At 43.1% G+C, this 23,124-nt stretch overlaps 2 protein-coding genes across 2 annotated transcripts in view; one reads left to right on the plus strand and one right to left on the minus strand.

Moving 5' to 3' along the window:
• Positions 1–3,489: 3,489 nt before the first annotated feature.
• The window catches only part of LOC138960697 (uncharacterized), a gene marked incomplete at its 5' end in the record, with an annotated part of 28,471 nt that continues 8,836 nt past the window's right edge, over positions 3,490–23,124 (minus strand). The window contains 3 exon segments of the mRNA XM_070332418.1: positions 3,490–6,918; positions 8,182–8,354; positions 8,660–8,882. Coding sequence (XP_070188519.1) covers positions 6,351–6,918; positions 8,182–8,354; positions 8,660–8,882 — 964 coding nt within the window. The 3' untranslated portion in view covers positions 3,490–6,350.
• LOC138960043 (uncharacterized) lies at positions 15,143–21,334 on the plus strand. The gene is made up of 2 exons (XM_070331802.1): positions 15,143–15,739; positions 20,412–21,334. Exons 1-2 carry the CDS (start codon positions 15,578–15,580, stop codon positions 20,736–20,738), a joined length of 489 nt encoding a protein of 162 aa, XP_070187903.1. The 5' UTR covers positions 15,143–15,577; the 3' UTR covers positions 20,739–21,334.

The raw sequence follows: 23,124 nt of genomic DNA on the forward strand, positions 1-23,124 counted from the left end.
AGGTCTAAATACACGTCTAGCTCCCCGTAGCAAGAAATTGAAACTGGGGATTATGGGCATTGGCACATGCGCAGAGAGGTACTACCGACAAAGGGAGACTACTCCCCTAAATGGTATACCGACGGAAATCTAGAGTTAGCGACCTTGTTTACAGTCTAGTACTGGTAACATAGGACGCTTCTCAGTCTAGCACTCGTAAGTAAGGTAACTCCTATTAGTTAAATTGAGGTGATGTATTCGAAAGAAATATAAAGTGTTGGACACAGTGAGACAAGCAAAGGCAGATTATTTTAATAAACTGATTTCTGAAAAAAAGGATTCAGCTCCAATCTGGCGAGCAGTGAATGAAATTCTTGATAAATCTAGGAAGGGATCAACCAATTCTCAGTCCAGGGTTCATACAGAGTCCTTGAACCCTGGAAAACTCCTTGAAAATTGAAAAACCTTTTCCAGGCCTTGAAAAGTGCTTGAAAATAGAGTTTTGTTAAATGGTCATTGAAAAGTACTTGATTTTTCCAAATTGTTGCCTATACATTTCCCGGAAGTTGGCAAGGGAAACAATTACGGAATGACTCTGTCGAACGAGGATTCTCTGTTAACAAAGAGATTATGACAGACAACATGAAAGGGAGAACCCTTGTGGCACAGAGGCATGTTACAGACCACATTGCAAACGTTGGTGGAGCTGAGAAAGTGTCTAAAAAGCTACTCTACAATGCTGCTAGTGCTCGGCAAAGGTACTCTGAGTACTTGGAGGCAGAGAAAGAGAAGAAGAAGAACGAGACACATGTGCAAAAAAGAAAGGCTGACATGGATGAGATTCAGACTCTCCAAGCAAAGAAAAGAAAGATCGAAGATTGTGCGGCTGACCTGCTCAAAAGCGCAGATGCTTTTGCAGAAAAGGCTGAACACACGCAGAACTTCAGCTTCATAGCAAAGTCAAATGCTTTGATGAAAAGTGCAAAAACCAAGAAGGACGAAGTGGCATCTCTTGAGAAAGAAATTCACAAGAAACTTGATGACTTGAAAAACTGAAGGCAAGCTTGGTGCTTATCATTAGTTTTTGAACATCCAATGATTTAAATCGGCGTGCGGGAAGAGGGTATAATAACTAGCGAGTGTTTCATTGCGAGCTTTGAAGGTAAGAGGGTGCTTGATTTTCTCTTCAGAAGGTCTTGAAAGTCCTTAAAAAGTCCTTGAATTTTAGAACAAAAAAACTGTACGAACCCTGTCAGTCACAAATATCTCCAAATGATTTTAACAAACACTTCATTTCGCTAGCAGACAACCTAAAATCTTGTCTCAATCAGAATGATTCCCTTGATACGGATGATTGTTTTGAAAAATTAAAAACATTCTGTGGACAAAAGTTGACTCAAACTGACACGTTTTCTATTCCTCCAATCTCAGTGCACGAGGTAGGAAAACTGGTAGAACAAATGGCGAATAAGAAGTCAATGGGTCCAGACAAGATTCCAGTCAAGTTGCTAAAACTTGCTTTACCTTACATTGTCGATTCCCTAACTTATGTTTATAACCTAAGCATACAACAAAACGTGTTCCCTTCTATTTTAAAGTGTGCAAAGGTATTACCACTTCCAAAAAATAAGGATCTTACAGACCCAAACAACTTTAGACCTATTTCCCTCTTACCTGTTCTATCTAAACCTTCAGATGAGTTAGAAAAGCACATACAAAAACACCTACTGGCATGAATAAATGAATCTGTTTCATCCTTTTCAGTCCTTTTCAGTCTGGATTTCGCTCTAAGCATTCCTGCCACAGCGCCTTAAGCTCTTTATGTGAGACTTGTCTGTCAGCAATAAACAAAGCAGAAATAACGGGAGCGTTGTTTTTGGACTTTAAAAATGCCTTTGACCTAGTAGATCACTCATTTCTACTAAAGAAATTAAAGTGCTATTTAAAAGACGACTCCGCCTGTGCCTTTTTTGAATCGTATCTTTCCAAACGGAAACAGTATGTATCCATAAAATAACTGTAAAACTTCGTCAAACGAGTTTGTCAGGAGTGGTGTCCCTCAAGGGTCTGTATTAGGACCTATCTTGTTCTGTATTTATATAAATGATTTACCCCTTCATGTGTCCGATGAAAAAGTTAGATGTGAGTTCTTCGTGGATGACTCTTCTGTTCACACCAGTCAAAAATCTTTGGAATCCGTCAACTCTTCTCTTCAAACAAGTGTGGATGAAATCACTGAGTGGTGCGTTTCTAATGCAATGATCATTCATCCGATTAAAACAAAGAGTATGGTGATAACCACGAGACAAAAACACCAATTAAGTCCTTTACAATTACAACTGTCAGTTGGTTCAACTCAAGTGCAGCAAGTTAGGGAACATAGATTATTGGGTGTTACCATTGATCAAGAGTTGAAATGGCAAACTCATTTGAGTAATATTTGCAAACTAGTATCAAAAAATGTGTACCTGTTATCAAAATTAAGGCATTACGCAGATTCTGCAGCACTCAAAATGTTCTATTACGCCCACATAATGCCTCATATAAACTTCGCATCGACACTTTGGGATAACTGCAGTGATGTTCATTTAAAAAGACTCAATTCCCTGCATCGCCGAGCTGCAAAACTTATTCTGCATGATTTGAATAGGTCCACGGATGATAAACTAAAGCTCCTGAATTTCCTTCCCTTGAAAGATCAGTTGACGTTAAACAAGGCTGTGTTCATGTATAAAATTCTAAATGACGACTGTCCTAAATATTTGCAATCACATTTCAAACATGCCACAAAAAGATATGGGTCCCAAAAAATCATCCCTCCTATACCTCGCATAGACCTCTACAAATCGAGCTTAGCCTTCTCGGGAGCGTTTCTCTGGAACTCCTTCCCCCAACAGATAAGAAATGCAACTTCAGTGAAAATGTTTAAGAGACAGTCACGTTCACACATCATTCGTGAATGAAATGTCTTGTTCGATTGTTATTTTGTTAAACATTTTGTACTAGTGTTAACGGATGTGTAGCTGATCGGAGCAACTTTATTTCCAAATGAAAGGTATAACTATGTCAATGTAATTTTGCAATTTTTCAGTTCTCCTTATCAAATTCCTTAAATGCACATTGTGTTGCATTCCATACAATGTATTTCTGTATTTTATATGATTGAATTTATATTTTTTTATGTGCGTCTGTCTTTATGTGTTGTATAAAGGACAGGTTGGAAGAATAGGCTTTGCCTAAAACCTTTAGGCCTATCCTTTTGTAATAAAGTTCTGAGTCTGAGTCTCTCTCGTCTTTTCTTGTGTGCAGTGTGTGTTTGTGTGTGTGTGTGTACGTCAGTGTGTGTGTGCGATTCCTGACTACTTTATTCCATTGTCACTTGAGATATGATACAACCTGCTTGGTATGAACAACACCAATAACATAAGCAGGTGATTGAGATTACTTTGCATGCAATGAATGGTTTACATTAAATGTTGTTGCATAAAAACCTTGAAAAGATTGTTCTCAGTGGTTATTAGGCAAATGTGTACGAAGATACGAAAAACAAGCAAATGACGCTCTGTATGAAAGGGATATTGATTTTATTCAATGTACGACATATTCGCAAACGCACATTTCCTGCCCCACCTGTCACTGTCAGGTGTGCCAAGGGACGTAAACTCGCTCTTAACAAACTCTCGAGTAGTGTCCCTTTTCTGGTCAGAAAACATAATTATGGCAAATACACGGCAGATTGCTGTTAACAAAAATAACGAAAGCAAAAAGACTACACTGATTAGCACCTCACACTACAGAATTACATCAGTGCATATAATGAACGTTAAAGTTTAAGTTTACTGAAAGGAAGAAAGTAATACGCTAATAATAATTATGTCAGTTTATGCCGCGTTTGTCTGTGTCTCAGTCTCTCTTTCTCTCTCTCTCACACACACACGCGCACCCACCCACCCACCCACACACACTCACTCTCTCTCTCTCTCTCTCTCTCTCTCTCTCTCTCTCTCTCTCTCTCTCTCTCTCTCAAGGTGCTCTCTCTCTCTCTCTCTCTTTCTCTCTCAGGAGCTTCATACCGGCGTCCAGTTTCGGTTTATCACAGAAGTAAATCAGTGTTCACTGACATTTGTCAGTACTGCAAACTTTGAGATTCAAGAAATCCTCTTTGGTTGAACAGTCTTGTTTTAAAAGTTTGCACGTGAAAAACTCAGAATGAAATCAAAATGTAGCACTTGGCTGAGCTAAGTAGTTTATTTCTGTATTGTGTCAGCACTTCAGGGATTCTTGGTCCAACACAGTCAATACAGTGCTGATGGTAAAGCCTGTCCGCATTGATTGGGCGAAGATGACTAAGCGAAATATACTTCGCAAAGCTTGCTGCACGTAGCTACAGCACTGAGTTTTCCGTACTTGAAAAGACTTCGCGCAGTCTTCGTGAAGTCAACTTCAGGCTCAATTAAGGACAGCCTTACAGATTTCAGACCAGCCTGAGGGTTGCTTGGCACACAGATTTCAGACCAGCCTGAAGGTTGCTTGGCACACAGATTTCAGACCAGCCTGAGGGTTTCTTGGCACACATATTTCAGACCAGCCTGAGGCTTGCTTGGCACACAGATTTCAGACCAGCCTGAGGCTTGCTTGGCACACAGATTTCAGACCAGCCTGAGGCTTGCTTGGCACACTGACACTATCCAAGACTAAGTCGATCGTTGTAGTGTTTATTAACAGTGGCACTTTACTTTGAGCAAACGTTTTGAGAACTGATTATTTCCACTTCGTCACCTAGTTTGTTGAGAGTTCCAATGCTCTAATTGCCAAGCACTCTAATCAGCGACAAGCAAGTTTCAATTGCAAGTCTCTTCTGAGGAGAGAAATTTATAATTGTTTGTTCCTTTAGCACTTTCTTCCCAACCTATGTTGACCTTATTTTTTTTAGCCGAGACCATCTAGCACAGCTGGTCTCCGTACTGCAGCAGGTCACTCAGAATTGTAGTAGCTGTGTAGAAACTGTGTAGTAACTGTGTATGAACACGCTGGAATGCAGACGTTAGATCGACGTTACAGGAAGCGACTGAAGCTAACAGTCTGAGCGAATATATCCGTACCTGGTCAGATAGAGCCAAATGAGTGGGTACGGATATATCTGTACCTGGGAGACAATGAGTTAGTGTGCAGACTGACGTTTCCTTGACAGTAAGCAAGCTAAATTGAGCTTTTTGTAGCGGGTAACCACGACTACTTCCATTCTTTTTGTTGGAAAGAAAGTTTTTAATTTTAGACTCCGTTTGTAACACACACGCACACAAAAGCAAACATATTCGACAGTCATTTCAAGACACAAGCTGCAACACAATCATGTTCTGTATCGCGTCGTCTCAACTATTGGGGAAGAAAGGGATTTCACTTATAGCCAGCAAGCTTGTGCTTAATTGTGCTGCTTGCAGGGGGTAACTTCCCTCTACTATCATACTCTGTTTGGACACTCTACTCAGCGTCAGCAACCCAAAGTCTCGTATGTGGCAAGTTTATTCTTGTAATTTGTAGACTCGCCTGTGGCAGGTTTATTCTTGTAATTTGTAGACTCGCCTGTGGCAAGTTTATCCTTGTAATTTGTAGACTCGCCTGTGGCAAGTTTATCCTTGTAATTTGTAGACTCGCCTGTGGCAGGTTTATCCTTGTAATTTGTAGACTCGCCTGTGGTAGGTTTATCCTCGTTTGTGGCAAGTTTATCCTTAATTTCCAGACTCGTCTGTGGCAAGTTTATCCTTGTAATTTGTAGACTCGCCTGTGGCAAGTTTATTCTTGTAATTTGTAGACTCGCCTGTGGCAAGTTTATCCTTGTAATTTGTAGACTCGCCTGTGGCAGGTTTATCCTTGTAATTTGTAGACTCGCCTGTGGCAGGTTTATCCTTGTAATTTGTAGACTCGCCTGTGGTAGGTTTATCCTCGTTTGTGGCAAGTTTATCCTTGTAATTTCCAGACTCGTCTGTGGCAAGTTTATCCTTGTAATTTGTAGACTCGCCTGTGGCAAGTTTATTCTTGTAATTTGTAGACTCGCCTGTGGCAAGTTTATCCTTGTAATTTGTAGACTCGCCTGTGGCAGGTTTATCCTTGTAATTTGTAGACTCGCCTGTGGCAGGTTTATCCTTGTAATTTGTAGACTCGCCTGTGGTAGGTTTATCCTCGTTTGTGGCAAGTTTATCCTTGTAATTTCCAGACTCGTCTGTGGCAAGTTTATCCTTGTAATTTGTAGACTCGCCTGTGGTAGGTTTATCCTTGTAATTTATAGACTCGTCTGTGGCAAGTTTATACTTGTAATTTGTAGACTCGTCTGTGGCAAGTTTATCCTTGTAATTTCCAGACTCGCAGCTTTTCTACGTGGTGATGAAGGTAGGCGTCTCGCTGATGGCAACCTTACGCGCTCGTCGCATCGTTGTCTGCTTCTGCACCTCCTTCGTCTTCACAGACTTCTCCGACACAGGCTGCGACAACGGCCTCTGCTGCTGCTGTTGCTGTTGCTGCTGCTGCTGCTGCTGATCGTGAGACGGGCGGGAGGGAGGAGGCGTGATGGCCAGTAGCTGGTCAAGCACCAGCGACTTCAGCAAGCCACCGTCAGCGGACTTGATCAAGTCAGCATCACGCGCCAGCTCGGTCACGAAGACCGGATCGTGTGGTTTGGCAAGATCCTTGCGCGGGGTAGGGGTGTTGCGCGGAGATTCTGGACCCTTCTTGACGAGGTCCATCTTGGGCTTGTGTGCGTCCCAGCCGATGGAGAGCGCGTACTGCTCGTGGCGCGTGAGTCTTGCGCAGGGCCTGACGGTGCTGGTGAAGCGAGGAGCGTCCTTCTCGTCCATGGCCTGCTCCCACACGTTGCGCTTCTTTTTCGACTTCAGCGTGAAGGCGTCGATGGTGGTCAGCGTGGAGGGCGTTCTGCAGCGGGACCTACACATACACAAAAATGCAGGATTTTTAACAGATTGTCTTTTTAATTGTCAAATGTGAAGACAACGATGGGGTATAATATAAGATGTTTGGTGGCTTGTTATTTGGCAGACCTGTTTTTTGTTGGTCTGAGAAGACCATATCGTCTTTTGTTTTATCTTTATCGACCAAGGGCAAAATGTAACAAAAGGCGATATGCTCCCCGAGGACCGATAGAAAAAAAGGCTGGTCTGACAACATGCCACCAAACATAGTTTTTGTCATCATTTTGGTTGTGCAAAAGTACGCACAATCAACAACAGGGAGCCTAATTTTTAGAATGCAATCCAGGGCCTCAAAGCGCGTCAGAAATTCAATCGATCGCGTCATAAGTGAAAATGTGACGTCAAACGTAAATTTTACGTCGCTTTTCTTCCAGTCTAAAAATTTGCAGAGCTGCCGTCATATTTGCGAGGTCAGTCACTTTTTAACAAGTACCTTTTCTTGTTAGTGTTTTAAGCCTTCTCGTTGCACGATGTGTGATTGTACAGCTTAGTTGCGGGGATGTAGCTCAGTTGGTAGCGCGCTGGATTTGTATTCAGTTGGCCGCTGTCAGCGTGAGTTCGATCCCAGGTTCGGCGGAAATTTATTTCAGAGTCAACTTTGTGTGCAGACTCTCTTCGGTGTCCGAACCCTCCCCCCGTGTACACTACATTGGGTGTGCACGTTAAAAATCCCTCGATTGACAAAAGGGTCTTTCCTGGCAAAATTGCTTAGGCACAGTTAATAATTGTCTACCTATACCCGTGTGACTTGGAATAATAGGCCGTGAAAGGTAAATATGCGCCGAAATGGCTGCAATCTACTGGCCGTATAAAATTTCATCTCACACGGCATCACTGCAGAGCGCCTAGAACTGTACCCACGGAATATGCGCGATATAAGCGTCATTGATTGAGATTGCAAAATGATCATGTCGTCGCGTTAATTTCCAACATCGATTGGGTCGTTGAGAGTAATTGTTTACAGTCGTTGTCTTCCGAAAACGAATCCAAAGCCGCGATTGTTCGACAATTCAAACACACAGCGTAATTGGCTTTTGCTTTGACAATCCACGTTACACCTAAAGCTCAATTCCATTGGCAACTTGGATTTGTCATATATATGAACAATGTTTTTTTGTTACCCAGCTTGCAACGAATAAAAAGTCGTGAACATGATGCCAACGTATTTTGTCACTATTATCTATTATCAGGCATTAAATGATTAATGAATTGAACTGACCTGAGAGGCCTCATGTATCCTGGCTTCTTGAGGTCGTCCGGATCCTCGCCGTAGTTCTCGATGACCTTGGCCCTGTGCCGGGCCTGTGGCGAGGCGGGGCGCTCCACGAGGATCAGGGGCTCGTGGTTCAGACACGGGTTGTTCTTCACGAAGTGCTGCTTCAGTTGCTGCATCTGCAACACGGCCGGACAACAGTTCTTATTACGATTACCACTCCAAGCAAATAACTTGGTTGGTTCAGCTGAATTGCCACGATGAAGACTCATCCACCTCTCCTCCCCACCCACCCCCTCCCCACTCCAGCCCCTCCACCCCTACCTCTCCATTCCCCCACCCTCTACACACACACACAACCCAACTGACCCTGAACTCCATTCTCCTCCTCTCCGTGGTGAGTCTGCCGAGCCGCGACTTGAGCACGGGGTCCCTCCCCCACCCTCCACACACACACACACACACACACACACACACAACTGACCCTGAACTCCATCCTCCTCCTCTCCGTGGTGAGTCTGCCTAGCCGCGACTTGAGCACGGGGTCCTGCTTGGTGTTGACGTTGATGAGGCACTCGCCGAACTTGGAGTCCTTGGGGCTCCGCGCTGTCATCACGGCTCTCTGGATGTCCAGCTCGCTGCTCCGGCTTCGGTCCCTTCCCACCCCTGGTCGCCGTATTTCGGCCATCACGAACTCCCGTCTTTCACTGTACAAATGAAAAAAAGGAGAACATTTAGCGGATATTAATATTTATTTCCTTAGGGTTCTATCGCAGCTGACATTTCTGAATGTTCAGCTCACTACTTCGGCTTCGGTCCCTCCCCATCCCTAGTCGCCGTATTTCGGCCATCACGAACTCTCGTCTTTTGCTGTCAGAAAGACAAAGACAATCAGTAAGTAATGTTTGAAAACAGGCAATGTAGCTCTTCTCTCTGAATATCTAGCTCGCTGCTCTGGCTTCGGTCGCTCCGCACCCCTGGACGCCGTATTTCGGCCATCACGAACTCTCGTCTTTTGCTGTCAGAAAGACAAACAAACAAAGGGGATAGTTATGTTTTTTTCTCTTGCAGCTGAAATTTCTGGATTTCCAGCTCGCTGTTTCGGCTTCTGTCTCCTCCAGCTTGTAGTTATGTTATCACACAGCAGGAATACCTGAAGCCTGATACTACCTGGAAGTAGACTTCACAAAGTTCGCTGCACGAAGCTTTGGCAATGAGTTTTCGGGAAACAGATTTCGCGAATTCGACTTCCGGCTCAATTACGGACCGCATTCACAAATCGGTGTTCGAACGTCCAATTAATATTCAATTGGTGTGTGTTGCAGACAATCGGTGTTCGAACGTCCAATTAATATTCAATTGGTGTGTGTTGCAGAAAATCGATTGCCCCTGCTCTTCTAAAGGTTACATTCACCAGAAAACTTCTCCTAAATGGCCATTTCAATACCATTTTTCAGACAACAGCAACCATGCAACTAGCTGTTTCTTACCTTGCCCGCTTGCCTCTCCTTTCCGCCATTACCCGCCCAAGCACTTACCGTCAGTGCAAAGAAGAAAGGTTTTATATACCGGTGTAGGCTATGCGCAAATTCTAACGATCATCGGTAATCGATGTCTGGGATGAATGGGTTTCCAATTGATCTGCGACGAAATCTGTAAGATCTGTCCGCTCAAAGTTCCTAGCCGGAACACGTACCTTGGGCTGTACATAAACAGAAGATCGCGACTGTATTTTTTTTCCCAAAAAACATTTTTTTTTATTTTGGTGGCCAAACTAATGACAGAAACAGTAGACCTGAAGGCACACTATTTCCCATGTGAACAAGTTGGGCTCACTGTCTCAGATCTGCCCAGGCAAACCCTCCCTCCACTTGGTCACATCCCTCCACTTGGTCACATACCATAAATAAACAACATGGGTGCTCTCTGTGCGCTGTGGGAATATTTTTTATGAATTAATTTCATAAAGCCACTGGTGCCTTTTTTTCACAAATAAATTCATTAAAAAAAAAACCAGCTCACCACAGCAAACAGTCAGGATGTTGACTTTTGGAATGTGTATGTTCTCGTGGGAGATTTTTCCGATTTCCCAACTGAGTCGACTCATGTGCAGACCAACCAGTGCCGTATTCCCATTCGTATGTACACGCAAGCACAAAACCAATGCAGACCATGTCAGAGTTCGGTGGGTTATAGAAACACGAAAATACCAACCATGCATCACCCGAGTTCGGCGTTAGGCTGCCTAAAGAACAGGGTAAAAATGGTCTAACACGTCAAAGCCCACTCGTGCACACAAACTTTAATGAATAAAAGAGGAAGAAGAAGACGAAACTACAATCAGTATCGACCCAGCATCATTTCGCTCCTGTCGAAGACATTACAGCTCAGGCAAAGAACTCCTGGACTCACGTGCACGAGGCGAAACTGGGTGCCGCTCAACTTTCTTGGAGCCAGCCGCGGGGTCTGATTGGTTGAAATTGAGATTCGGCTGGCTCCCACCATGCAGTTGGGTGGCACCCTGTTTCGCTTCGTGTACATCAGCCCTGCTCTTTAGATGCATTGAGCAGGGTGTTGCAGGTAGCTCTGTTTCCTCCTTGGGGATGAAGCTACCAGGAGAAGGGATTGTGTTGGAGGTGCGGGTAGAGGGGTAGCCCTTCCGGTGCTCCCCCTTGGACCTCCCTAGTCTAGGACCCTGGGTCTTCGCGAGGTGGCCATTGTGGCGTAATCCCTCCGGACTAGCATAACGTTTCCCTATCCCAAGACCGACCGTGCGTGGTCTATTACCACATCCTCTACGAGGTGACCCTATCAACTAGGCAGCGCAAGCCCCTAGGCGAAACACGGCGGATCTAGAGGAGAGAACCTCGATAAAAAATTTGAGCTGCCATGAAGACGGAGCATGTTGGCTGAGGACAGCGGGCAGACCTTCTGTGCCGACACCCATCTACAGGAGAAAACCAGGCATGCACGCATCAAACCCAACATGGCCATGGCCAGATGCATTGAGCTTGCCTTCATTGATGAGAAAAGCGCCGACACTTGCACATTGTTATCTTTGGTAAAACAAAACAAAGAAAACATCTGTTTGATCTGGCGTTTCTCGTTCGTGTAAATGTGCCTTTTTCTTCAGTTGCGCCCTGCGCTAAAATGGTCGACATGCATGTTTAATGCACAAGTTCCGACTGAAAAAAAAATTGTCTCCTCTAGATCTCCTATTCCGTTGATTCTCCTGGTTTACAAACATTGAAGATAAGACCATTATAAAATGAATAAACTCTAAACTTGAGTAAACGATAAGATAAATGCGGATGTCCAGCGTTTTGAATCTGGTTTTATCTCCCTCGCGATTTAGTCCTCGAGGATATCTGTTTCTCAGTCATATAGCACAGTGATATTAATCACAATAACACCCCGTCCGAAACCCGAATTTCATTTGTTTTCCAAAGGCTCACGTCACCAAAACTCAGGGGTCCACGTCAGGTCTAGACAAAACAATAGCAACGTATTTCTATCTAAAAAATACACAGAAAAATACCATTGCTATAGCATGTCCCTTGCAAATTGAAGATCATTGTACTGTTATCTAAAGACACAGACTGCGAGTCAGGAATACAACATCAGGCTGCGATTCTATATCCTAAAGCTAAGACAAATTAGCAGTCAGCAAATCGGCGAACTCACCCGTAAATGTATTTCTATGAATAATCGTTTTAGGAACAGAGAAATGAATAAATAAATGAAGAAACACGGATACAAAAACAAAAAAAACAAAAAACCAAGCAAAAATATATATCAACAAAAATATCTAAAACAGACCAAAGATAAAAGACATTGCAACAAGAGCAGCAACCACAACAGGAACAAAACAGATGAAGAAGGGGAAAAAATAAATAAATAAAAATAATAATAACATAAAAATTCTTTAACAAAAAATCAACGACAAAAAATTGGAACAACGAAACAATCTCATTCTAACCTGTCATTTGAAAACCAGACTCGTGTGACACAGAAGGGCGACAGTATAAAGAAATGTATGCTTAGCGGATTGTGACTTTATTCAGTTATTCTGCAGAAAAACAGAAATGCTGGAGAAAAACTGTTTGTTTCTGCAGCATTTCTGCATAATGTCAACTTTCGCGAGAGCAACGTTTTTTTCTGCAGTAAAACAGTTTTACTTTTTCTTCAGCATTTTGGCATTATTCAGTTATTCTGCAGAAAAACAGAAATGCTGGAGAAAAACTGTCTTTTCTGCAGCATTTCTGCATAATGTCATCTTTCGCCGAAGCAACGGGTTTTTCTGGAGCAAAACATTTTACTGCAGTAAAATTGAAATCAAGAATGCTGCAGTAAAACGGTGCTGTTGTTTTACTGCAGAAAACCTGTTTACACTTTTTCTGCAGCATTTTGTACTGGCTCATTATAATGTTGGAGCACGCGAGCCCCCTTCTGTCGAGAGATGGACTCATCCAGAATTACCAATAGTTACAAACTATTATACTATCCCAGGGGGCGACGAAAAAGTTAATCGCAATAATGCTGCAGAAAACCAAGTAAACATTATGCTTCAGAAAAACTGTTTTACTGCAGTAAAAAACGTTGCTTCGGCGAAAGCTGACATCATGCAGAAATGCTGCAGAAAAGACAGTTTTTCTCCAGCATTTCGGTTTTTCTCCAGAATAACTGAATAATGTCATAATCCGCCAAGAGCCAGTATAAAATGCTGCAGAAAAAATGTAAATAGGTTTTCTGCAGTAAAACAACAGCACCGTTTTACTGCAGCATTCTTGATTTCAATTTTACTGCAGTATTAGTTTTGCTGCAGAAAAAAAAACCGCAGAAAAGAACGGTTTTTCTCTAGCATTTGTCTTTTCTGCAGAATAACTTAATAAAATCATAATCCGCTAAGGATAGAAATGAAGGTTTGGTTGTTTTTGCTCACCAGGGCCCACCGAGCATACAACCAAAGCACAATGTGAGAAAAGTCAATATTGGAGGTTCGACATCACCGGATATGACTGGTTCCATGGTATAAAACTTACAAGACAGGAAGAATGATTTACTGGTTGATGGAAACTGACGCCGACGTCTTTTGCGACCGGGGGTAGGTTCTTGAGAGAAAAGGTTTGTACTTCATGACACTGTGTGTGTGGTGTGGTGTGTGCGTGCGTGTGTGTGTGTGTGCGTGACTGTGTGTGTGTGTGTGTGCGTGACTGTGTGTGTACGTGACTGTGTGTGTCTGTGTGTGCGTGTTGTGTGTGTGTGTGTGTTGTGCGTGCGTGCGTGTGTGTGTGTGAGCGAGTGTGCGTGTGTATGTGTGTGTGTGTCGGAAGGGAGGTGGGAGATTTTGTGCAGGTACCTGTCTGTGTTTGTGTCTGTCTACATGTGTATGTATGGAGAAAACAGCTGAGAACAGACACAGAGCGCTATCAGATAGGGTCACGCGAGAGGGTAACCGAACGTTTTTTTCATCAGAAATTGTTCCTATAAACGATACCATCACGAAAATAAACCAAACATTTAAACAAGACAAATGTAGAAAACTGTCTCGCCAAATCACAAAAACTACTTTGGTTGAGCAAAAATATTGTACCTCCTGGACTCTCTGCCTCCGACCCTCGTAAATATTTCATACTGACAAATAATTTCCCGGTGCAAACTTAACACTTTCAGTACAAGACTGCATAATCTTGTAGAAAATAGTGTATCAACTTACCTTACATTGAAACTATTAGTATTATTGTTGCCACCTCTCTCTCTGTCTCTGTCTGTCTCTGTCTCTCTGTCTCTGTCTCTCTCTCTCCCTCTCTCTCTCTCTCTCTCTCTCTCTCTCTCTCTCTCTCTCTCTCTCTCTCTCCTTCTGTGATTTTGTACCCGTGTAAGGTGTACCAGGAAATGAACCGGCGCCTGTCTGTTTGCTTAACGAACCGTGACTGTATGGAACCGTTTACCTACAAGCCTCGTGGTCTTTAATTCTTACCTGAACGCTGTCCAAACGGCACAGCAGCACAGGTGAGCTGTCTTTGAGGGCTAATTCTTGCTAAGGGTTAGTGACTCTGGTGCCGAGAGTGTGTTTTGTTAAGGTCTACAGGGGGTGTCTCAGTGCTGGTCATGCCTGGGTGGTTTCAGTTGTTTTTGTTGTCGGTCGTTCAGGGGTTAAATGATTGATTTTTATTGTTTTGTGCTTTATTTGCTTTGTATATCTGTTTTGTTCTGTCTGTCTGTGTGTGTGTGTGTGTGTGTGTGTGTGTGTGTGTGTGTGTGTGTGTGTGTGTGTGTGTGTGTGTGTGTGTGTGCAACGTCTTTATCTGTATACCGTGTGACGGAAAGCACTCGCTGACTTCCTCACTTCAGTTCTGTTGACTCAGCGATACTGTAGCAAGATCTCTGGTCGACTCAGCTCGGCGGCTTTAACCCCTTCCCCAATCCCCCCCCCCCCCCCCCAAACTCTAACAGCTGTGCCTCTCTCTATTTCAGACACCCTATCACCGCCTGTCATTCCGACACGAGGATAAATCCCTGGTCCTTTGCGTTAATCCTCCGTAGGGGTAATACTCGGGGTAGAATCTCTTTGTCCTTATCTACCCGTTGTGTGTACTGTCGGAATGGCACTGCATGTCGACACCGACGTTTGGTTTATCGATGTGTGATTCTGTTATTAGGGCTTTTAGAAAGTGCTTTGAAGCTTTTTGTTTGTTTTTGTATAGGTTGTAGAAGACATTGCCTTGAAGCTTTGTGTCATCCTTATATAATAGGAGTGTATATTATATATATTATATGGATATGTGTATTGGTTTTAAGTGAGTGTTGTGTTTGTTACATAGTTGGTTTATTCACATATTACTGTATTTCAGTGTGTGTGCGTGTGTGTGTGGTGTGTGTGTGTGTGTGTGTGTGTGTGCGTGTGTGTGTGGTGTGTGTGTGTGTGTGTGTGGTGTGTGTGTGCGTGTAGTTTGCTATTGTATATACTGTTCAAAAAAAGAAACGCATAGTTGCTACTTGCCAAATTTGTTTTATTTTTCGAAAAAATTAACAGAAAATCCAATATTTAGATTATTTGTTTGAAATTTGGTATGGACACAGTTGAATGCACACACAGTTAATTTGCATCTTCAAATCAATCAGTCAATCAATACGATTGGGTGCCGAGGCTGTCAAGTCAGTAGGGGGTGTGACTGCCTTGAGCAGCAACAACTGCCCGGCACCTTCTGGGCATGGACTGGATCAGATGCCGGATATCTTGCTGTGGGATGGTGTCCCACTCCTCCTGAAGTGCCTGCAATAGATCGCGGTGATTTGCCGGCGCTTCTTCTCGCCTGCGCACACGTCTGTCCAATTCATCCCAGAGGTGTTCTATCGGGTTCATGTCTGGCGACATGGATGGCCAGGGAAGCACCTGGACATGGTGGTCGGTGAGGAACTGGGTGGTGAGTCGTGCTGTGTGCGGGCGAGCGTTGTCCTGCTGGAATATGGCATCCTGGTCAGCCAGAAGAGGAAGGGCGTGTGGGCGCAGAATTTCCTCCACGTATGGCTGGGCAGTTATGCGCCCTTGGACGTGCACCAGGTAGTCCAGGCATCTTAGCCACTTTAGTGAAGGGAACGTTGAAGTGACAATGACTAGGTTTAAAATGTCCCTTATCAGAAAGTTCAACCTCAGTCCTTTGATGTTTATTAAACACATTTTCATATAAAGTTGGCGCTTCATACGGAAAAATGGCTTTGAAATTGACCCAAATCCTTCTTTGGGCTCTGTAAATGTCGTTTGGGGGTATGGTTGTAAAATGGTATCTACTGGTCACCCCAATGTATAAACTGAAAACTCTTTCTGCACCAGAACACGCAGAAAGGATTGTATCTGCCTGATGTCTGATGCTTTTCAAAATCCCCAACCACTAACACCTTCAAAACGGACTTTAACTGACACTGTTGTTTTTCCCTATATAATCCTTACTATTTTTCCGAGACGTCGTCGTGTTGTGTATTTAGCTTGCCACAACCTCATACATGGTCCTAAAAGTTAAAGTTGAAGAAAATACTAAAGATAAATGAAAAAGCTGACGCAGTGTCATTCGCACCGTGAATCCCCCCATGGGAACATACTAAAGTCTGGTTCCAAATAGGCTCAATTTCCTTCTATTTCTTTGTATTTCTGCCTCGTAGGGGTAGGGGTGTTCAAACCAAAGGCACCTTTAAACCAAAATTCAAATCACACATCTTACAATACTAAGACACTCAGCAGTAAAAGGGTGTCTGCTGGTAAAAAATTCCAAACAATCCTAAAAGTACTTCACTACTAAAAGTGCTTTTAAAAAGAGCCGTTATTTTTCCCTCTATATTCAGTATTGTGTTTTCTGCGAACATGTAGTCTATTTAGATGGTTGTCGTGTGCACTTGAGTTGCTAAAGCGTTTTCAGTTGGGCATATGTCGAAAAGCAAAGAATTAGCCCTTTGAAAACCATCAGAACTGTCACACAAAAATAACATTTACCTATCTCACCAACTGACCAAACATAGGGCTTTTCCTTATGTATTATGTATTGTCGTGTTTTTTGTAGCATACTTGTGAAAACAGCCACCACTGTTGTAAATGATACTTTAAAGAGCATTATTTCATTTTTACAGTTGAAGGACAACCTGGACTGCCGTATATTACAGCTGTTTTACAATCAGCCAAAATTTTCTTAACAAACGTATGTTAAGAACAACTCCCACAGTGAAATTGAAGGAAAACAAAGTGAAAATCCGCCTGCCATAGAGGAGCTAAAGAATCAACAATAAACGACTGCATGGATAGCTTGATGCACGAATGCATTGCGGACATGTTTGTCTCCAACCAAGAGAAAGTTCCAAAAAATCCCTTTTGTGCTTCTTATTATACAGTGACGTCAAAGACAGCCTTTTCTGCTGTTCATACATTCAGGGGTTATGGTTACACTAAACGACGTAGTTGTAGCCATACTGCCATCCAGATTTATTTTTTCCTTGCGAGCAGTCACAGGGTGTTTGTGCTGTCTGCCAACCGTTAGATGACCCCGCCCAAGTCTGTTAAGGGACCGTTTGACCGTTATAGAACGCGTCTTTTTGATTTTTTGGCACAGTTGATTTTTATCCCTACCATTGTTTCCAAACATTATATAGGAATGTTTTGTGAACAACGGATAATAGCCGCTACTCGCATGTGTAGCAAAAGTGAGCGTACATACTCACCCTGGTCGTCCAGCCGTTGTCCGTTGCCCGTCTTTATCTGTCTGTACTGAACATTACCTTTGGATATTTCTCCAACGCTATGAAGTGAAGAAACACCAAATGTTGCAAAATGTTGTATGACCCCAAGAGCTCAAAAAAGATACTTGAGAACCTTGACCTTACCTTAAGGTCAAGGTCACAGGGAGAATGAATGTGGTCTAAAAACTGCAAAATTTCACATTGTGCCAGTTTTCTGGAAAACAAATTAAAAACAGCGGGCTTAGTTTTGTATGGTATACAAGAAAAAGAAAGCCTTATCTTCTGATACCATTTTGGTTGACCTCGCTTCAATGTCAAGGTCACAGGAGTCCTTCAAAGTTGAATTGTATACATGTTTTGAAGTGACCTTGACCCTGAACTTTGAAAAAAATCTTTCAAACTTCATAATTGTGTGGGGCACATGTTATATACTGATATTGAGCCACATTTAGTCACATATCATCAAGGTCAAGGTCACTTTGCCCCTTATGAAATGTGACTGAAACGGGCAATTGAATCACTAAAAGTGACAATGTCTCTTTGTAGAAAGTGCCAATAAGTATGTTTATGCTTCCTATGTCTTGAATTGATAGCCTTGTGATGTGTGACCTTTGATGATCTTGACCTTGGCCAAAGGTCATGTGTAATTTGGTAGGAAAAATCTGTAAAACAGTTCTAATAGTGTACAATGTCCTTGCCAGCTTCAGTTGTTAGACCTTCACCTTCAAGGTCACCTGAAGGTCAAGGTCACTTTAAGACAAAGGTCAAGCATGAGAGTCGCATGGGCTTTGCTTTGTTAAGATTTTTTACCAAGACACATGGATTTCTTTACCCGGCTTGGTCACATTTTTCATAGGGGTCAATGTGACCTTGACCCTAACGATATGTGACCAGATGTGGCTCACTATGAAATTCTAACAAACGCCCCACTCAGTGTTTAAGTTTGCAAGAGATATCGTCCATAGTAAAGTTAAAGGGGCAAGCTCACATCAAAATATGTCTACAATTCAACTTTGAAGGGCTCCTCTGACCTTGACATTGAAGCGAGGTCAACCAAAATGGTATCAGAAGATAAGGCTTTCTTTTTCTTGTATACCATACAAAACTAAGCCCGCTGTTTTTAATTTGTTTTCCAGAAAACTGGCACAATGTGAAATTTTGCAGTTTTTAGACCACAATAATTCTCCCTGTGACCTTGACCTTATGGTAAGGTCAAGGTTCTCAAGTATCGTTTTTGAGCTCTTGGGGTCATACAACATTTTGCAACATTTGGTGTTTCTTCACTTCATAGCGTTGGAGAAATATCCAAAGGTAATGTTCAGTACAGACAGATAAAGACGGGCAACGGACAACGGCTGTACGACCAGGGTGAGTATGTACGCTCACTTTTGCTACACATGCGAGTAGCGGCTATTATCCGTTGTTCACAAAACATTCCTATATAATGTTTGGAAACAATGGTAGGGATAAAAATCAACCGTTTCCAACTGTGCCAAAAAATCAAAAAGACGCGTTCTATAACGGTCAGACGGTCCCTTAACAGACTTGGGCGGGGTCATCTAACGGTTGGCAGACAGCACAAACACCCTGTGACTGCTCGCAAGGAAAAAATAAATCTGGATGGCAGTATGGCTACAACTACGTCGTTTAGTGTAACCATAACCCCTGAATGTATGAACAGCAGAAAAGGCTGTCTTTGACGTCACTGTATAATAAGAAGCACAAAAGGGATTTTTTGGAACTTTCTCTTGGTTGGAGACAAACATGTCCGCAATGCATTCGTGCATCAAGCTATCCATGCAGTCGTTTATTGTTGATTCTTTAGCTCCTCTATGGCAGGCGGATTTTCACTTTGTTTTCCTTCAATTTCACTGTGGGAGTTGTTCTTAACATACGTTTGTTAAGAAAATTTTGGCTGATTGTAAAACAGCTGTAATATACGGCAGTCCAGGTTGTCCTTCAACTGTAAAAATGAAATAATGCTCTTTAAAGTATCATTTACAACAGTGGTGGCTGTTTTCACAAGTATGCTACAAAAAACACGACAATACATAATACATAAGGAAAAGCCCTATGTTTGGTCAGTTGGTGAGATAGGTAAATGTTATTTTTGTGTGACAGTTCTGATGGTTTTCAAAGGGCTAATTCTTTGCTTTTCGACATATGCCCAACTGAAAACGCTTTAGCAACTCAAGTGCACACGACAACCATCTAAATAGACTACATGTTCGCAGAAAACACAATACTGAATATAGAGGGAAAAATAACGGCTCTTTTTAAAAGCACTTTTAGTAGTGAAGTACTTTTAGGATTGTTTGGAATTTTTTACCAGCAGACACCCTTTTACTGCTGAGTGTCTTAATATTGTAAGATGTGTGATTTGAATTTTGGTTTAAAGGTGCCTTTGGTTTGAACACCCCTACCCCTACGAGGCAGAAATACAAAGAAATAGAAGGAAATTGAGCCTATTTGGAACCAGACTTTAGTATGTTCCCATGGGGGGATTCACGGTGCGAATGACACTGCGTCAGCTTTTTCATTTATCTTTAGTATTTTCTTCAACTTTAACTTTTAGGACCATGTATGAGGTTGTGGCAAGCTAAATACACAACACGACGACGTCTCGGAAAAATAGTAAGGATTATATAGGGAAAAACAACAGTGTCAGTTAAAGTCCGTTTTGAAGGTGTTAGTGGTTGGGGATTTTGAAAAGCATCAGACATCAGGCAGATACAATCCTTTCTGCGTGTTCTGGTGCAGAAAGAGTTTTCAGTTTATACATTGGGGTGACCAGTAGATACCATTTTACAACCATACCCCCAAACGACATTTACAGAGCCCAAAGAAGGATTTGGGTCAATTTCAAAGCCATTTTTCCGTATGAAGCGCCAACTTTATATGAAAATGTGTTTAATAAACATCAAAGGACTGAGGTTGAACTTTCTGATAAGGGACATTTTAAACCTAGTCATTGTCACTTCAACGTTGTTCTCTAATATGCCTGGACTAAGGGTGCTCCTTCCAGCGGTATTGATCGCCCCCCACACCATGACGCCTCCACCACCATGAACGGGTGCCTCATCCACACAGTTGGGCGCGTAACGTTCGTTTACTCTCCGGTAGACCCTCCTCCGACCATCATGTCGCTGGAGCAGGAAGTAGGACTCGTCGCTGAACCACACGTGTCTCCAGTGATTCCGGACGGTCCAGCGAAGGTGCTGGTTGCCCCACTGCACTCGGTTCTGGCGATGGCGGCGGGTGAGGACAGCTCCTCTGTGAGGTCTGCGAGCTCTCAAACCAGCTTCATGCAGGCGGTTCCGCACGGTCTGGTCCGATAATCGGTGTGGCCCGGGGAGAGCCTGGACAGAAGATGAGGCCGACATGAAACGATTCCGGAGGTGGCGGAGCCGTATGAAGCGGTCGTGAGCAGCAGTTGTCGCCCTTGGTCTTCCCGCTCGTGGCAAGTCAGCAACGGAGCCAGTGGCTTGAAACCTGACCCACAGTCTACTGATGGTGCTCTGGGACACGTGGAAGTGTCTGGCGATTGCACTTTGACTTTGGCCTGCTTGTAAACGACCCAATGCAATTTGGCGGTCTTCTCTGCTCAATCGGGCCATCTTTCGTCGCTGAATTGTCGTCTGATTTCTTTGTGGCGAACAATCCGCTTTTATGGGTTTTGGAAGACATGGTGAGAGCTCAATATTCCCCGAGTTTCACGAGATTACACTGAAGCATGACGAGTGGTCATGCCAAATGAGCAATTTTGACATTGTAGCCACTGATAACGCATGCGTCACGTGCAGAGCTCACTTGTGGCAATGGACGAAAGGACGACGACCAGATAAACATTTTCTGCAGTTTGGTGGATATCCTTGTAGCCATATAACTAAATTAACCAAATATTACAAGCTATGCGTTTCTTTTTTTGAACAGTATATATCGCCGTGAGCTCCGGTGAGAAGGGCGTTCAATAAATGTTCATTGTTATTATTATTCTTATTAGGGTAATGGCTTTGGAAGTTTGCCGGTATTGGTGTTTGTCTTGATTCTTTTAAAAGCTTTGCTTGATTATTTAGATTAATTATTAATTAATCTCTTTTATTTACTTGTTGCATTCTTCTCGTCATTATTTGTCTGTTTTCCACTTTTCAGATTAATGTTACCAGACACTCCCCGGACTTATATTACGCCTAGCGCAGAACCGCGCGAGGTGACATGCGACTCATTTTGTGGTGGAGGGTCACAAATAGACAATTTTCGGAAATTCCTCCGTCGGGTTTGTATGGGTTTTGAAAGAATGTATTCCCTTGCTTTTCTTCTGACAAATAACTTTACACGTGCTCCTAGCCACGTTTTTCCGACGCAACCCTCGCTAGTGATTGGCCCCTGTTTGTCGGAGTAAGAAGCAAGGGCATTCACTCTTTCACAATCCATACAAACCCCACAGAGTTATTCTCGGAATTCGTCTATTGTCTATGCAAGTCACGTGTTCATATCAAGAGAAGGTTAACGAAAAACTTAGTTGGCACCAGTGAGTTTAAATCTACCCCTCCAAGCCCTCCCCCCCCCCCCCTCCCCAACCATCCAACGCCTCTTCCTTTCATCAGTTATGACAGAAGAAACTGACTGCACAGTTCGAGGGCCTATTCTGTTCAATGCTATGTTTAAACGTTGTAAACATCGTTTTGCAATTTCATGTTTTTATGTGACATTGTGTGAACTAAGTATTGAAAACTGAAGAACATGTATCAAGTTTGCAGAGAATGACGGACATTGATGTCGTTCCTTCTACAAAAAGAAGAAAAAGAAGAAAAGATTTTAAGAAACTGGTCGCTTACCTTTTAATGAGTGTTGGATATTTATATTAAATAAAAATCAGGTTGTTATTGTTATTGTTAGAAGAAAAAAAACGATTTGAAAAAACACTTCCGGTCGCTTACCTTTTTATGAGTCTGGAATAGTTTTCACAACGCAGGCGAAACTATGATGCGTATATCCTATCCAGTCACAAACATACAACATACCACACTGACACACAAACTAAGCCCGTTCGAGGGGTAGGTACACGTATGCATAATTAAATCGCGCACACGCACACATGGCATTGCCTGCATAAGGTCTTGTAGACCTCACAGTTTTGTTACAGAGGTAGAAGGACTCCCCGAATGGCCCTTATAGCCCGCTAACTTATCGAGCCGACATCTCGAGAGCAATGAAAGTGTGTCCTGAGTGGTTCATGATTGCTGAATAACGGGGGATCGAGTCCACTCTTCGGGCTTACACGGGGTATTGTGTTAGGGCCGTGTTTGCTCTGACTTTTAGAGGTAGAGTGAGGGAAATGTGGGGTGGGGAGTGGGTTTGTTTGTGGGGTGGTGATGATGATGGTGGTGGTGGTGTGTGTGTGTGTGTGTGTGAGTGCGCGCGTGCGAGCGTGCCCGCGCGTGCGTGCGTGCTTGCGTGCGTGTGTGCGCGCGCGTGTTTGTGTGTGTGTGTGTGTTTGTGTATGTGTGTGTGTATGTGTGTGCGTGTGTGTAAAAGGAAGTGCTCTCTCTCTCCCCCTCTCTCTCTCTCTCTCTCTCTCTCTCTCTCTCTCTCTCTCTCTCATCCTCTCTCTCTTTCTCTGTCTCTCTCTGTCTCTCTGTCTCTCTCTCTGTCTCTCTCTCTCTCTCTCTCTCTCATCCTCTCTCCCTGTCTCTCTTTCTCTGTCTCTCTCTGTCTCTCTGT

This window comes from Littorina saxatilis, linkage group LG1 (assembly GCF_037325665.1).
Source record: "Littorina saxatilis isolate snail1 linkage group LG1, US_GU_Lsax_2.0, whole genome shotgun sequence".
In the NCBI taxonomy this organism is placed as follows: domain Eukaryota; kingdom Metazoa; phylum Mollusca; class Gastropoda; order Littorinimorpha; family Littorinidae; genus Littorina; species Littorina saxatilis.

Excerpts from the sequence above, each read along its gene's own strand:
- LOC138960043 (XM_070331802.1), top strand. The coding sequence starts at position 15,578 with ATGGTGGTCGGTGAGGAACTGGGTGGTGAGTCGTGCTGTGTGCGGGCG. Across the intron at positions 15,740-20,411 it reads CGCCCTTGGACGTGCACCAG|GGTGCTCCTTCCAGCGGTAT; the intron begins GTAGTCCAGGCA and ends GCCTGGACTAAG.